At 48.5% G+C, this 16,539-nt stretch overlaps 1 protein-coding gene across 2 annotated transcripts in view; it reads right to left on the reverse strand.

Moving 5' to 3' along the window:
- Positions 1–16,539, reverse strand: part of TRIM44 (tripartite motif containing 44) — an 86,692-nt gene that overhangs the window by 44,637 nt on the left and 25,516 nt on the right. For both annotated transcript variants that reach the window (XM_040409272.1, XM_040409271.1), the window contains exon 4: positions 5,835–5,854. In XM_040409272.1, coding sequence (XP_040265206.1) covers positions 5,835–5,854 — 20 coding nt within the window. The remainder of the gene's footprint in view (positions 1–5,834; positions 5,855–16,539) is intronic.

Here is a 16,539-nt window from a genome sequence, read left to right on the forward strand (position 1 = left end):
TTCTTGGCTCATGTTGGTGGGAACTCAGCTTTAAGCCATAAGTCAAAACAGGCACATCATTGTTGAAGCATATGGATGCTATATATTGGCATACTGAATGATATCTTAAAGGGAATGTGTCATCAGAAAATGACCTAGCGTTAAAATCAAGCTTTTAAGAAGTTCTTCCTCATTTATATATTTTTTTAAATAAAAAATAAATAAATCCTTAAATATAGCCATTTTTTATAGTCTCATAATAGATTGATACTTCTCAGCAGTCATCTCATTATCATAACAGGCAGGACTACAATAATAGATAACATCTACAGTATATATGGATAACATAAAATCCACCCCCGAGAGGAATAAGTGATAATCACGGCTAGAGATGAGCAACTTGATTTGTAGGAATAGATTCACCTCCTCAAGCATAGTTCTGCGCCAGTGACAGGGTATCACAGATGCTGAGGACACTCCCCTTGCGGCTTGATTGACAAGATCAGACAAATCGGCCGGGCCTGGCGTGCCTGCGCCTCTGCTCCAAGTAGTGGTGCAAGCACAGAGGTGTTGCTTCCAAAAGGGGTGTAGCAACTGTTCATGTGCGGCTACCCAGAAGTGTGGCGGTACTCAAGCAGTCGCTGCTCCAGTGGCAGAAGCAGAGCCTCTGCACTTCTTTCTCTACTCGGAATAGCGGCGCAGGCGCGAGATTGTCGGGGCCAGCCGAGATGTCTGATCTTGTCAATCAAGCAGCAGGCGCAGAACTCTCCTTCATCTCTAATCACGGCTTAACTCCTCCCCCTCCTTGCAAAATGACCTCTACACAGGTCACAGAGCATGCCCACCTCACTGTCCCATAGAAGTCTGTTAGTCATCTACAGACTAATGCTGTAAAGACTTAGGGGGGTCATTTATGATACTGAAATACGCCTATATTAGTGGTGCCGTCAGTTAGTGGTGTCGCCATCTGCAACTTTTCCCCGCTCACGCCAGATCTAAAATTGTGGGCATGGCGTGGGTGCGGACGGGCCGGCAGGCCCATCACATTCATCATTTTCTGCTTAGAAAAAGGTCTAAATGTAAGAGCGCTCAAAAACTGTCTTACATTTAGAAGCGGCGCTGGATGCGCCAAAGCTATGGAGAGGCCTGCGGGTCTTCATAACTTCAGCGGAACCACCGCCAGGGGTTTATTAAGAATGGCGTCTAAATGCCGGTCTTAATAAATGTGCCCCTAAATGCTGTCAGTAACAGCTCAGGCAAGATGGCTGCCCCATAATCATGTACAGAAAAGGAAAAACAGATTAGAAAAATTAGTAAAAAAGTGATAGCACATTTTTTGAATGCTATTTTTTCAAAAAATAAGTACACACATTTTAAAAAGAAAGCGAACTTACTGTTATTTTGGGGCATGCTTCCCTTATGAGCTGCAGTAAGCTCACATAAATCCAGATGGAAGTGGTGTTGCTGTAATACGATATGATAGCTCATCCCCTGATAGCCCGCAGAATCACGTCCCACACTGCGCACACACATATGTCTAGTGACAGCACAACATCCCGCACCCCCCTCGGGTTCGTCTGAACTTGTGGTCCATTACTTCATCCAGTGCTTAGATGACATGAGCTGTGGTGACAGTCGAGCCTCCACATTTCACATCAGGGATGAATTATAAAAAATGGCATAATGCAAAAAGTTGCAGGCCCACATGGGCAGGGAAGCACATAGCCTACTGCTGCCTGAGGCAAAAATTTAAGTGCCCCCCCATCCCCCATGCCAAATTTTTGACCTAACCCCTTCCCTCCAGCCAGAGATGTAATTTGACCATCAAGCACTTTCTATGACACCGGTGTCTTCTTATGTGGTACAAGGGTCTTTGAGCCCCCTCATGCTCCTGCACCCCCTACAGCTACGCCCCCGGCCTATACATGTGAACCCCACTATAGTCCACCATTCACACCATGTATTTTGTAGAATACATATAAGATGTTAGCTGAAACTTTACATTGTGGTGGCTCTTAGGGCTCATGCAAACAAACGTATTTTCTTTCCATGTCCATTCCTTTTTTTGCAGACCGTATACGGAACCATTCATTTTAATAGGTCCTCAAAAAAACGGAAGTTACTCCGTGTGCGTTCCATTTCCGTGCTGCAAAAAAACTCAACATGTCCTATTATTGGCCGCATTGCGGACAAGGATAGGACTGTTCTATTAGGGGCCAGCTGTTCCGTTCCGCAAAATACGGAATGCACACGGACGTCATCCGTGTTTTTTGCGGAATGCAAAATGCATCCGGTCGTGTGCATGAGCCCTTAACAGAAGGAGGTTACAGTGGATTTTCAAGCTTAAAACATTACCTCCGTGGGGTCTAAATGCAGATTTTAAGATCGGACCTAGTCTGCCATAGTTGACTTCTTTTGGACAATGTAAAGAATTTAGGTTTGCGATTTCTACCATATGTTTTTGTGAAGGTGTTTCAGGTGTTCTGCGACTCATTGAAGAGACTTAGAAGGTGTTTGGAGACTTATCGCAAGGCAATGCTCCATGGGAAAGTAGTACGCAAAGATAGCCTCACCAAAAGGACGAGCATCTGTTTTGAGGTTCTCTCCGCTCATTAGTACAGAGCATTAAAGGGGCACAACAGCTTCTGGTCTCCCTAAAGGGGTTGGACCTGTTGAAAAGATCAGAGTCACTTTCGCCGCTCTGTTCTGACTCCTTGGCTCTGTTCAGTAGTCTTCTGGTCCTGGCCTATAAACTTCCACTTGGACAGTTTCATGTGCGCTGCTGAAGCCAATGACTGGCCTCAACGGTGATGTGTCCCCAAGTAGCACTTGAATGGGGCCAGTCATTGGCTGTAGCGCCTTACTTCGCTGATTTACAGTCCAGGGCAGGCAGGGAAGATCGCTGAGTGCAGCCAAGTTTTTGGAACGGAGCATCTGGGTGCAGGTGAATATCATTTTTTCAATCGGTCCATCAAGCGGTGAGTGACAGGCAAAAAAAGCCTAAAAGTTAGGCCTCTTGCCCACGAACGTAAGGGCTCCGTGCACGTGTTGCGGACCGAAAATTGCGGTACGCAATGCATGGGCACCGACCGTGGGGCAGCCGCATGTGGATCGTGGACCTATTCACAAGTTCTATTTTTTGCTCAACGGAAGCACGAAATGGAACCCTACAGAAGCACTCCGCACCACATCTCCGGATTTGCGGACCCATTCAAGTGAATGGGTCCGTATCCGTGATGCGGCTTGCACACAGCTAGTCACCCGTGTATTGCGGAACCGCCGTATGCAGTACGCAGCACGAGCACGGAGCCCTTACGTTCGTATGCAAGAGGCCTTAGACAATACTTTTTAAAATAAGTCTTCACCTACCCACCGGGTCTCTTCAATGAGAACCAACCAGCACCCTGCTCTATACCGACGAGGGGCAGGAACCCCAACACAGCTGTTTACAGTTGGGTGTCTCTTTCTTTTGGACAAGTCTCTGGTTTGGTTGACATGAGCTGATGTAAAAGTTTTTTTTTTAGGTGTTTAATACTGACGACCTTTCCTCACGATAGGTCATCAATATCAGATTTGTGAAAGTCTGACACCTGGCACCACCACCGATCAACTGTTTCATGAGCGCCATGGTGCTCCAGCCTCCTCACTCCTTACCAAGCACAGCGCCACCCACTGGATACCAGCTGTGCTTTGTACTGCAGCCCAGGTCCATTCACTTGAATGGGACTGACGGGCACCTGAGCCATGCGACCGATGAGCGTGATGTTACCGGCCTAGAAAGAGGACATGGTGCTTACTGGCCTCTTCAAACAGCTGATCAGCAGGAGTGCCACCAGTCAGATCCCCACCGATCCTGAGGATAGGCCAGAAATATCAAAATCCCAGACAACTCCTTTTATATTTTCTATTGTCTCTTATTTATTTACAGATGGGACAAGTCGAAGACCAGTCATGAATCCCCGTCAAGTGGCCCGTGCATCATTTCTTTTTAATTGCTGCTTACGCTTATTATTTGTTTTCAAGCCATTATCTCCTGGACCATTTATTCCCATTCCTGCTTCCATCTCCTTCATTCATTTAAGTGTCTGTCCATCATTGCTACCCCCACCCCGTTCAATGAAAGATATTGATCGGCCATGGCTTCTGGCTTTATCCCTCCTCATTGTCTGTGCACCACCACAACCTGACACGTGTTAGTCGTCTTATCACAATGATACCGTTTATAGGATTACCATTCACACGGTGTCCATCTTACCTTCATATTAGTTCTGCATTCGAGCCTAAATACGGGCATAATGTTGGACAATGCTGTGATTCACACATTTATATAGTCTACTGTTGTCCATATTGGAACCGTATGTTTTGGTTATACACGTTAAATATATGTCGGCCAAACCTGCCGATTTTCGTGGGATCGGTCGTCCATTTAAAGGGGGTTTCCAGGTTTTTAATATTAATGACCTGTCCTGAGGACACGAGGGGCAGGAACCCCTCCTGACGACACCCGGCCCCCCCACGATCAGCTGTATGAAGAGAAGACATGCGCCATGCGCCATCTCCTGTCTCTCCTCCTGCTCGCTGCTGCTATGTCTATCATGCACGGCGTGTGCCTTCTCTTCATACAGGTGGGTGTCGGACCCCCCGCCGATCTGATATGGATGACCTATCCTGAGAATAGGTCATCAATATTAAAAGCCTGAAAACCCCTTAAAGTGTATGGGGCCTCCTGACTCTTCCCCCAGTGATGTATGTTCAGCAGATACGGGTTGGGCATGTTGTAAAACCCCTTTAATCTCTATATTTCAACAATTTCTCAACCTAAAAAAAGAAAACTAATATTTTGTCCGAGGGTCCTGTACCGACATTGCCTTCAAAACCCAGAGCCACAACTTGAAGCACTAGGGTCTCAATGCAAAATCTGAAACAGCCCCCCTACCTACGGTACCATGTGCTATTTACAATACTGCAGTTTTTTTTGTTTACGTGGTTGATGGGCCAGTGGGCAGGGAAGAGTTAATCCGCCTCGTTCCTTAATATAGTTATGAGAAGGATTTGTCCAGTGAGCACCATGTTTGGATTTGTGTATCGTACCTTGGCCAGGGCCCAGTTGCTGGGCTAAAAATATAGACGGTGTATTCTGACCACTTAGGGAACTGAAAGTGTGGGGTCGGGATCAGCAAATGGGGTGTTGTGGGTGGCAGCGGGGGAGGGGGTCCTCTCATGTGATGACAGATAAAGGTGGTGATATAATCCCTGCTCTCTGCTCTGTCACCCTGCGGTGTGGAAAGCCACTTATGACTATGGAATTCCTTAGTCTCCTATAAACAAAAGCTTTAGCTCTGCCGGATTTATGTCTAATAAGGAAAACTGTCAGCGAGAGTCACATTAACCAGCTGCCGCCGCCTCCTCCCGTGCTAGATTACGCTGTATGGATTTCGGATTTTCAGTTCCAGAATAAGTGGAATAAAGAGAAAGAAACACATAAAGGGTTAACTTGAAGGATCCTGTTTAGCGCACTGATCACATCTCATGGATTCCTCCTATGTAGTCACAGGATTTTTTTTTTTACAATACTAAAATACATCCAAAAATGCAACCCAAGTGAGGCAGATTTAGGCCTCTCTCACATCTGCGGCACAGCGCTCCGGATCTGGCACTGGCGGAAAGTACTAAATGCCCGCTGGTCCCCATTGACTATAATGGGATCCGGCGGAGAGTCGGCTGCAACCCTGCAAATAAGGCCGGGATTCGGCCAGACAAAAACCGTTGCGTTCTGGAAAACTGTTCCGGGGAGCTCTAATACTAGTGTGAAACAAGCCTGCATAATATAAAACATACGTATTCTGTACACTCACCTTTCATCTTCTTCTGGATTCTAGGACATAAAAAAAAGAGAAAGACATGTTAAGAAAATTAATTTTTGCACTTGCATTTGGTCAACCAATGCCATACGTATTACATTAATATGGCTAAACATGCAAATTTGTGGTGGGACAAGGGTTGTGCAGTTGGATTTCAACATGCCCAATCCTGTTGTTGCAGAGTCTGGCACCTGCTGAAAGGGTTTGTCTTCCCCATGCCTTTTTTTTTTTTATTTGGACGCTCCTGAACTGTTTTCACCATGTAAACCGATCCCTCTGGTTTGCTTCCATCCTCTACGTAGCACTTCCTGTTGCTGCATCCAACCAAACCCATGATGCACTTCTTCTTTCTCTGCCACAGCTCCAGCTCCGCCCCTAACAATACCCAGCTAGTTTATAGCTCCTCCCACCCAGCTAGTTACACAGACACTCCCCTTCTACTGCCCCGCCCATGGACATGACATCACAGGAACTGAAAAAGCGCATGTTCATGTGACCACGGCCCAGAACACAAGAGCAAAAAAGTTAAGAGAAATATATTACAAAATTACAGGGACCTTCACAAATGATTATTTTAAAGAATGTTAATGCAAACCTGAAAGGTTCCTTTTAATTCACTCTCCCCGTTCTGAATAAATATACGCTTGGCCAAGCCGAGGGTGCATGTGTATGGGGGAGGGTTGGGAGAGACAGCTGAAGGTGCATAGCTATCTAAAATGTATGGCCAGCTTAAGTGTCTATAAGGGAGGACTTCCTTCTGCTAGTTCATACTAAAACCTCAAGCTCAGACAAAAATCGCAGTTTGCGTGACAAAATCATGGGAAATAAATGAAAATCACCTAATTTTTAATATGGAAGGAAATTATACATATACAGTACAGACCAAAAGTTTGGACACACCTTCTCATTCAAAGAGTTTTCTTTATTTTCATGACTATGAAGGCATCAAAACTATGAATTAACACATGTGGAATTATATACATAACAAACAAGTGTGAAACAACTGAAAATATGTCATATTCTAGGTTCTTCAAAGTAGCCACCTTTTGCTTTGATTACTGCTTTGCACACTCTTGGCATTCTCTTAATAAGCTTCAAGAGGTAGTCCCCTGAAATGGTCTTCCAACAGTCTTGAAGGAGTTCCCAGAGATGCTTAGCACTTGTTGGCCCTTTTGCCTTAACTCTGCGGTCCAGCTCACCCCAAACCATCTCGATTGGGTTCAGGTCCGGTGACTGTGGAGGCCAGGTCGCAGCACCCCATCACTCTTCTTCATGGTCAAATAGCCCTTACTTTTAGAGATGAGCGAACTTCTGTTTTAAGTTCGGCGTCTAAAGTTCGGCTTCCGGTTAGCGGAGGATCCCGATATGGATTCCGAATTCCGTTGTGGTCCGTGGTAGCGGAATCAATAATGACCATTATTGATTCCGCTACCACGGACCACAACGGATTTCGGAATCCATATCGGGATCCTCCGCTAACCGGAAGCCGAACTTTAGACGCCGAACTTAAAACAGAAGTTCGCTCATCTCTACTTACTTTCAAAGTTTTCCCAATTTTTACGCTGACTGACTGACCTTCATTTCTTAAAGTAATGATGGCCACTCGTTTTTCTTTACTTAGCTGCTTTTTTCTTGCCATAATACAAATTCTAACAGTCTATTCAGTAGGACTATCAGCTGTGTATCCACCTGACTTCTCCTCAACGCAACGGATGGTCCCAACCCCATTTATAAGGCAAGAAATCCCACTTATTAAACCTGACAGGGCACACCTGTGAAGTAAAAACCATTTCAGGGGACTACCTCTTGAAGCTCATCAAGAGAATGCCAAGAGTGTGCAAAGCAGTAATCAAAGCAAAAGGTGGCTACTTTGAAGAACCTAGAATATGACATATTTTCAGTTGTTTCACACTTGTTTGTTATTTATATAATTCCACGTTGTCATGGTCTTACCTGCTTGCTGCTCTCCTTCGTTTGACATGTGCTGGCGGCCATCTTGGGTCCTGGGTTTCTTGTAGCCTTCCACCCTGCGGCTCCTCCTTCCCCTGGGAGGAGCTGGATGCCTAGCTCATATATATAGGAGGTCTGTGGCTTTAGTTCCTTGCTTGGTCCTCTTGTGTTCACATGCTTCTAAGACTGCTGCTGCTTCTGGTTCCTGATCCTGGCTTCGTCTGACTACCCTGCTGGTTCCTGATCCTGGCTTCGTCTGACTACCCTGCTGGTTCCTGATCCTGCCTTCGTCTGACTACCCTGCTGGTTCCTGATCCTGGCTTCGTCTGACTACCCTGCTGGTTCCTGATCCTGGCTTCGTCTGACTACCCTTCTGGTTCCTGACCTCTGGCTTCGCAAAGACTCTGCTCGGTTTCACCATCCGTTTGGACTTTTGCTTTACAGCTTTATTTTCAATAAAGCCTTCTATTTTCACTTATCTCTTGTTGTACGTCTGGTTCATGGTTCCGTGACATTAGGACCAAGCCATGAATTCTGACGGTACAGGGCCATCCTCGCTACCCACGCTGGTTGCCAGACTTGATCAGCAGGATCACCTGTTGGGTCGGTTCGCTGTGGCGTTGCAAACCCTGCTTGAACGCACGGCTCATTTCGCTCCCGTTGCCGATGGGTCGGTTGTCGCTCCTGGGCTCGCTCCTACTGCCGCTCCGGTTGTTGCGCCAGAGTCTACCCCGACACCTGTTGTTGCGCCTGCGGTGTTTCGGGGTATGACCGGTTCTGCCCCTCTTCCACAGCGCTTTGGGGGAGAGCCAACTCAGTGCCGAGGTTTCCTTAACCAGGTGGGCATTTATTTCGAGTTGCTGCCACATGCCTTTCCTACTGAGAGATCAAAGGTGGGCTTCTTGATCTCGCTGCTCTCGGACAAGGCCTTGGCCTGGGCCAGCCCTTTATGGGAGAACAAAAATCCGGTGGTTGCCGAGTTTTCCGGTTTTGTTGCTTCTCTTCGGAAGGTATTCGATGTGCCGGCTCGTGCTGCCTCTGCTGCGAAGCTCCTTATGTCCATCAGACAGGGTTCACGATCCGTAGCTGAATACGCCATTGAGTTTCGTACCCTGGCAGCAGAGGTGGGCTGGAATAATGAGGCTCTGGTCGCTGCTTTCTCTCATGGTCTCTCGGATGCCTTGAAGGATGAGGTTGCAGCTAAGGACCTACCAGTTGAGCTCGAGTCTCTTATTTCTTTCCTGATTTTGATTGACACCAGACTCAGGGAGAGACCTTCCTTTAAGGAGAACCTGCGGAGGTCTTCTAACAGATTGGTGCCTACGTTTGCTGTCCCACCCGTGCCTCCCTCTCCTCCCACGCCTCCTGGGGATGACTTGTCTGGGGGTGAACCCATGCAGCTGGGGTTTGCTCGCCTGTCCGAGGGGGAGAGGGCACTCCGGAGACGCGAGGGCCGATGCATGTACTGTGGTCTCGGTGGGCATTTTCGGTTGGCATGTCCGAAACGTCCGGGAAACGCTCGTACCCTGAGATCCTGTCGGGGGCAGATCTTGGGTGGAGTCTCCTCGTCCCCGGTTTCCCATGTTGACAAACCACTGATCACTGTTGTCCTCTCCTGGGTCGGGGGCTCGGTGACGACCCAGGCGTTGGTGGACTCTGGTGCTGGTGGTTTGTTCATTGATAGTGTGTTCGCTGCCGCCAATTCCATTCCTCTGCAGGCTCGAGGTTCCCCACTGGCTCTTGAGGCGATAGACGGCAGACCCCTTCTGCCGCCACACGTGACTCATGAGACCCTTCCAGTGGGGATAGCCATTGGTGCCGTTCACAGAGAGTCGGTCTGCCTCCAGGTTATTTCGTCTCCACACTACTCGGTGGTCTTGGGGTACCCCTGGCTCCAGAAGCATAATCCGACTTTCGATTGGAGATCGGTCGAGATCCTCTCGTGGTCACCGCAGTGTGGGGCTAGTTGCATCCATGGGTCTGTCAAGTTGCTGTGTACTTCCTCGGACTCTCTGTTGCCTCCTGAATACGAGGAGTACCGGGATGTATTCGATAAGGTGCGCGCGGTTGCCCTACCTCCGCACCGCCCATACGATTGTGCCATAGAGTTACAATCTGGTGCCGTTCCTCCTCGTGGCAAAGTCTATCCACTGTCGGTAGCGGAGAATGAGGCCATGGAGGAGTACGTGAGGGAGGCGCTTTCACGCGGACACATTCGCAAATCTTCGTCCCCGGCAGGGGCTGGATTTTTCTTTGTGAAAAAGAAGGGCGGTGAGTTGAGGCCTTGCATCGATTACAGGGGTCTCAATCGCATCACGATCAAGAACGCTTACCCGATACCCTTGATTTCCGAGCTGTTCGATCGCCTTAAAGGGGCCACGGTCTTTACCAAACTCGACCTGAGGGCGGCATATAACCTGGTAAGGATCAAGGCGGGCGATGAGTGGAAGACCGCGTTTAACACCAGGACCGGTCATTACGAATCCTTGGTTATGCCCTTTGGGTTGTGCAATGCGCCCGCAGTCTTTCAGGAATTCATCAACGATGTTTTCCGTGACCTGTTGCAGCAGTGTGTGGTAGTCTATTTGGATGACATCTTGGTATATTCTGAATCCATGGAGGCCCACATTCTGGATGTCAGACGAGTGTTGCAACGGTTACGAGAGAACAAGCTGTTCGGTAAGCTTGAGAAATGCGAATTTCACCGATCCCAGGTAACCTTCTTAGGTTACATCATTTCCGCTGAGGGGTTTTCCATGGATCCTGAGAAGGTTTCGGCTGTCTTACAGTGGCCCCAGCCCAGTGGTCTTCGTTCCCTGCAGCGCTTTTTGGGCTTCGCCAATTATTATCGGAAGTTCATCAGGGACTTTTCCATGCTGGCCAAGCCTCTCACGGATCTGACCAGGAAGGGCAGTAATTCCCAGGTCTGGCCGCTCGAGGCCATCCGAGCTTTTGAGGCCCTAAAGTCCGCCTTTGTGTCGGCTCCGATTCTGTCGCATCCCAACTATGGGTTGCCCTTTGTCCTCGAGGTGGACGCGTCTGAGACGGGAGTAGGCGCCCTTCTGTCTCAGCGTAGAACACCAGAGGGTCCTCTGCTTCCTTGTGGGTTTTACTCCCGGAAACTGTCTTCCGCGGAGTGCAACTATCAGATTGGTGACAGGGAGTTATTGGCCATCGTGCAGGCCCTTAAAGAATGGAGGCACTTGCTCGAGGGTTCGGTGGTTCCGGTTCTCATCCTGACGGACCACAAGAATCTGACCTACCTTTCTGAGGCCAAGAGATTGACACCACGTCAGGCCAGATGGGCTCTGTTCTTGTCACGTTTTAATTACGTGGTCTCCTACCTACCCGGTTCCAAGAACATCAGGGCGGATGCCTTATCACGGCAGTACTCCGAGCTGTCCAGGGAGGAGTCGATTCCGACTTCGGTCATACCTCCGAATCAGATCCTGGCCGCCATTCGCACCAGCCTGACCTCTCCCCTGGGTGAGCAGATTTTGGCGGCTCAATCTGGTGCTCCCTCTGGGAGACCCAACGGCAGATGTTTTGTGCCTGAGGAGTTGCGCACTCGGTTGTTGCGAACCTACCATAACTCCAAGACCGCGGGGCATCCTGGAAAGAATCAGCTGTCCTGGGCTGTTTCACGTCTGTTCTGGTGGCCTTCCCTACGTTCCGACATCGCCGCATATGTAGCGGCATGCTCCGTTTGTGCCCAGAGTAAGTCCCCTCGGCACCTTCCGTTGGGCCTTCTGCAACCCATAGCCACCGGGGAGCGCCCATGGTCACACCTGGGGATGGATTTCATTGTGGACCTCCCTGCATCCCGAGGCCATACGGTCATTCTCATGATTGTGGATCGGTTTTCCAAAATGTGCCACTGTGTTCCTCTCAACAAGTTACCCTCTGCACAAGAGTTGGCCACGATTTTTGCCAGGGAGGTCTTCCGGTTGCACGGTTTGCCTAAGGAGATTGTGTCGGATCGGGGGAGTCAGTTTGTGTCCAGGTTCTGGCGCGCCTTTTGCTCCCAGTTGGGGATTCATCTCTCCTTCTCCTCGGCCTACCACCCTCAGTCCAATGGGGCCGCAGAACGATCCAATCAGGCCTTGGAGCAATTCCTTCGTTGCTATGTCTCCGATCACCAAGACAATTGGGTTGACCTCCTGCCTTGGGCTGAGTTTGCCAGGAACACGGCGGTGAACTCTTCCTCTGGGACGTCTCCCTTCATGGCCAATTATGGGTTCCAACCTGCCGTGTTACCGGAGGTATTCTCTCCCCAGGATATTCCGGCTGTGGAGGATCACCTTTCCGTCCTACGTGCTTCTTGGGTACAGATCCAGAAGTCCCTTGAGGTCTCTGCGCAGCGCCAGAGATTCCAGGCTGATCGCAGACGTGCGCCTGCTCCTTCCTACCAGGTCGGAGACCGTGTATGGTTGTCCACCCGCAACCTCAACCTTCGAGTGCCCACTCCCAAGCTGGCGCCTCGCTTTGTTGGTCCCTTCCGAGTGCTTCGCAGGGTAAACCCGGTAGCCTATGCCCTTGCGCTTCCTCCTGGCATGCGGATCTCCAACGTGTTTCATGTCTCCCTGTTGAAGCCACTGGTGTGTAATCGTTTCACTTCCTCGGTTCCTCGGCCTCGTCCGGTCCAAGTGGGCAATCGTGAGGAATATGAGGTGAGCAATATCCTGGACTCACGCCTGGTCCGCGGTCGGTTGCAGTTTTTGGTCCATTGGCGTGGTTATGGTCCAGAGGAGCGTTCCTGGGTTCCCTCCGCAGATGTCCATGCTCCTGCCTTGCTCCGAGCCTTCCACGCACGCTTCCCTCAGAAACCGTTTTGTGCTCCGCGGAGGAGGGGCCCTTGAGGGGGAGGTACTGTCATGGTCTTACCTGCTTGCTGCTCTCCTTCGTTTGACATGTGCTGGCGGCCATCTTGGGTCCTGGGTTTCTTGTAGCCTTCCACCCTGCGGCTCCTCCTTCCCCTGGGAGGAGCTGGATGCCTAGCTCATATATATAGGAGGTCTGTGGCTTTAGTTCCTTGCTTGGTCCTCTTGTGTTCACATGCTTCTAAGACTGCTGCTGCTTCTGGTTCCTGATCCTGGCTTCGTCTGACTACCCTGCTGGTTCCTGATCCTGGCTTCGTCTGACTACCCTGCTGGTTCCTGATCCTGCCTTCGTCTGACTACCCTGCTGGTTCCTGATCCTGGCTTCGTCTGACTACCCTGCTGGTTCCTGATCCTGGCTTCGTCTGACTACCCTTCTGGTTCCTGACCTCTGGCTTCGCAAAGACTCTGCTCGGTTTCACCATCCGTTTGGACTTTTGCTTTACAGCTTTATTTTCAATAAAGCCTTCTATTTTCACTTATCTCTTGTTGTACGTCTGGTTCATGGTTCCGTGACACACGTGTTAATTCATAGTTTTGATGCCTTCAGTGTGAATCTACAATTTTCATAGTCATGAAAATAAAGAAAACTCTTTGAATGAGAAGGTGTGTCTAAACTTTTGGTCTGTACTGTATATGACTCAAGTAAAGGTCCTTTTACATGGACTGATTTGTCAGGCAATTATCTTGAACGAGCTGGACGTTCCCGATAATTGCTTGATCGTCAGTTGCGATGAGGGCTGCATTTACGTTCAGCAATCACCTCCGTTGTGTGGAGACAAGCGATGGCTAGAGAGGTGGCTTGTCCCCATAGACAATCTTGGTTACTGGGCAGCAGACCAGTGTTTAGCCAGTACAGTTGTCACGGCTGAGGATGGGGGAAATCCTCAGCCGTGTGGAGCCCGGTGATGTTACGGCTGCTTGGCCATGAAGACAGGATTAGGGAGCAGGTCACCTCCTAAACGCATCCCTAACCTGACCCTGGCTCCTAGCTACATGAGCCAACCTTGATGGTAGGAGGGCCCATGCTCCGGAACCTAAAAGTCCCTGCTAGCCCTCAAGATGACCCTCACCTAGGAGCTGAGTAAGACAAGCCCACTCCTCCTAGACACGGAGGAGCAGGAGTCTCAACGGCCAAGCTGCAGGAAAAGGGGAGACATAAACAGCTCTATGGATATGGCAGGTGAACAAAGTGTTCCACCTACCTGCCACAGCCTTGCTGACTGGATCCCTGTGTTAGCAGGGTGCAGATCACAAACGCATCCCTACACAGGGACCCAGATCCATAGCTGCACAAAATCACATATAAAACATCACACGGACATCACACATAACTAGAAATAACTTAAAGCGACATTATGGTTATGACATTAAGGTTTATGACCACAGGGGTGGCTCTTACTGGCAGGTAATAAAGACATGAGGCTGCTCTCAGCTAAGCATGGCTGAAGCAACCTGAAGGCCTGCAAAAGCAGTGAGGCTTTATAGGCCAAGAAGCCACACCCCACAGTCGGACACACCCAGTGCACACACACACTAGGAAGGAGATTAACCCTTCCAACACCAGGGAAGGGAAAACACCACTTAAAGGGAACGTGCACACAATAACATAAAACACAGTGCACACATCCACACATCACACACAAAACCGCATGCGCAGCGTAGCGAGCTGCATGGCACAGCTCAGCCTGCTACGCTGCCACATACATACTGTTGCCAGCGGCAACCACAGGTGAGGCCAATACCACAGCCCTCACCTGTGATTGAACACCAATGAAAACCGCTGACAACCGCATGCGGTTCAGGAGTCACGGTCATAGCCATGGCCGTGACAACAGTCTGCTGTACAGACACAATGACAGAAGGACACGCTTCCCCTTATGAACAAGTATTTGCTCATTCATCGGGTGATTGCCAGCAATTATTGGGAACGCTCATCCCCCATAATTGGCCTGATTATTGGTCCACATTAAAGGACCTTTAGATACGTAATTGGTTCCTAATACAATGAAAGTAAGAAATATAATGTAAGTATTAAAATGTGAGCAAGTGGAGCAGCGTTCCATTTTATGGCATAGAGCACAATTCTGGGTCACAGAATTTTATTTTGTAACACAAAATATCACTCTTTGACACACGCTAAAACATTTTGTGAAACAATGCCATTTTTTGAGATTTTACAGAATCATATGTTGTGCCAATATTTATGTGTTTATCATATAATACCTATTTTTATGAGCACTGACAGACCCTCCACGCTGAATATACTTACCCGGGTCCCCGCTCCCTGCGCCGCTCCTGGTCCCCGCACCGCCGCTGCTGCTTCTCCCCGTGCCCGAATGACAACATCCGGCAAGCGGTGCGGGGACCAGGAGCGGCGCAGGGAGCGGGGAGCCGGGTAAGTATATTTAGCAAGGGGGGCCATTTTCAAGAATTGAATAACCCCTTTAACTGCTATATATTACTTGTTATTTATATTATTTATATTATCATTTATATGTACATGTTTTTTTTTTTGCCTTCCTCTGGATCAACTTGCAGGATGACAGGTCGAACTGGATGGACAAATGTCTTTTTTTCGGCCTTATGTACTATGTTACTATGTTATTTATATATTCATTTATATATTATGTATTATTTGTATTATTATTTATATATGATTCATTTTATTATTTATATTCTTTATATACACATTTCTATATGTTGTGTGCGATTGCCTTGTTCCTATAAGAATTAGACTTTTTTTCTTTAACAGAATAATTGCTTAGAGCAATCTATATGGGATGAGAGTTTTTGCTTTTTGAGTTAAAAAATTTTCCCTGTGTAAAACAGCTCAGATCACAGGGCTTGTATTACCCTCAAAGGAAGTAGGAATCAGCGATGTTGATCACCTGCAGAGAACACAATTCCAACAGCTCATTGACATGAATGTCCTATCAGCTACATTATCTGTGCATCTATGGCAACCTTTACAACACCAGCAAAAGGAGCAGGATAATCCTCATCAGGATGCCATTGCAGCCAGCTATCTGATGCCTAAGGCTAGGACTTTGGGGAATATTCCTTTAAGGTCGAATGAATTCTCATAATATATGTACTGACTTTTTTTTTTTTTCACTTAAACAGAGTCTGTCAGCAGTTTTGACCATGCTGATAATACAGGCATACCTTTTGCAGAGCCTTCATTACCATAAAGCTCTGCCTGGCAGAATAAAAGTTCATATTCACACTACTCCTGATGATAAAAACTCCACAAAAGCTATGTTTGTACTGTTCTCCCTAGCAGATACCTACTGTAGAGCTGTCAGCAATTTAGCATGGTCAAAACTGCTGGTTATCCGAATTCTATAAAATCCCCCCAAATGCCGGTGCCCCTCATATACATTATATTTACCTGCTCCCCATCACTCACGTCGCTCCAGGTCCCTGCATGGCTGCCACTGCATCACGCAGATAAAAACATCTGCCGCCAGGGGGGAAGGGGAGGAGCAGCCAATAGCAGGCCGAGATGGGGACGAGCCCCCGTGAGGCTGATCACCATCATCGCCGGATTGTTTTGATCCGCGCAATGGGGAGCTGCAGTGGTGGCCGTACAGGGATCTGGAGTGATGCGGGTGCCGGGGAGCAGGTAAGTATAATGTATATTTGGATAACCCCTTTAAAGGTGTTTCCTGGGACCTTTATATTAATAATTGATCAGTGATGGTGCAGGGCCCAATGTCTCCACAATCAGCATAATGAAGGGTCTGCTACATGTCTTCTTCATTGTTTACCCAGGCTCAGCACCATTCAAATGATTGTGGCTGTGTCCTGTACTTCAGCTCAGTCCTGTTAACCTCGAATGAGGCTGGGGAGTGATGTAGCCACTTCAT

The sequence above is a fragment of the Bufo bufo genome, chromosome 10 (genome assembly GCF_905171765.1).
Source record: "Bufo bufo chromosome 10, aBufBuf1.1, whole genome shotgun sequence".
Lineage (NCBI taxonomy): Eukaryota > Metazoa > Chordata > Amphibia > Anura > Bufonidae > Bufo > Bufo bufo.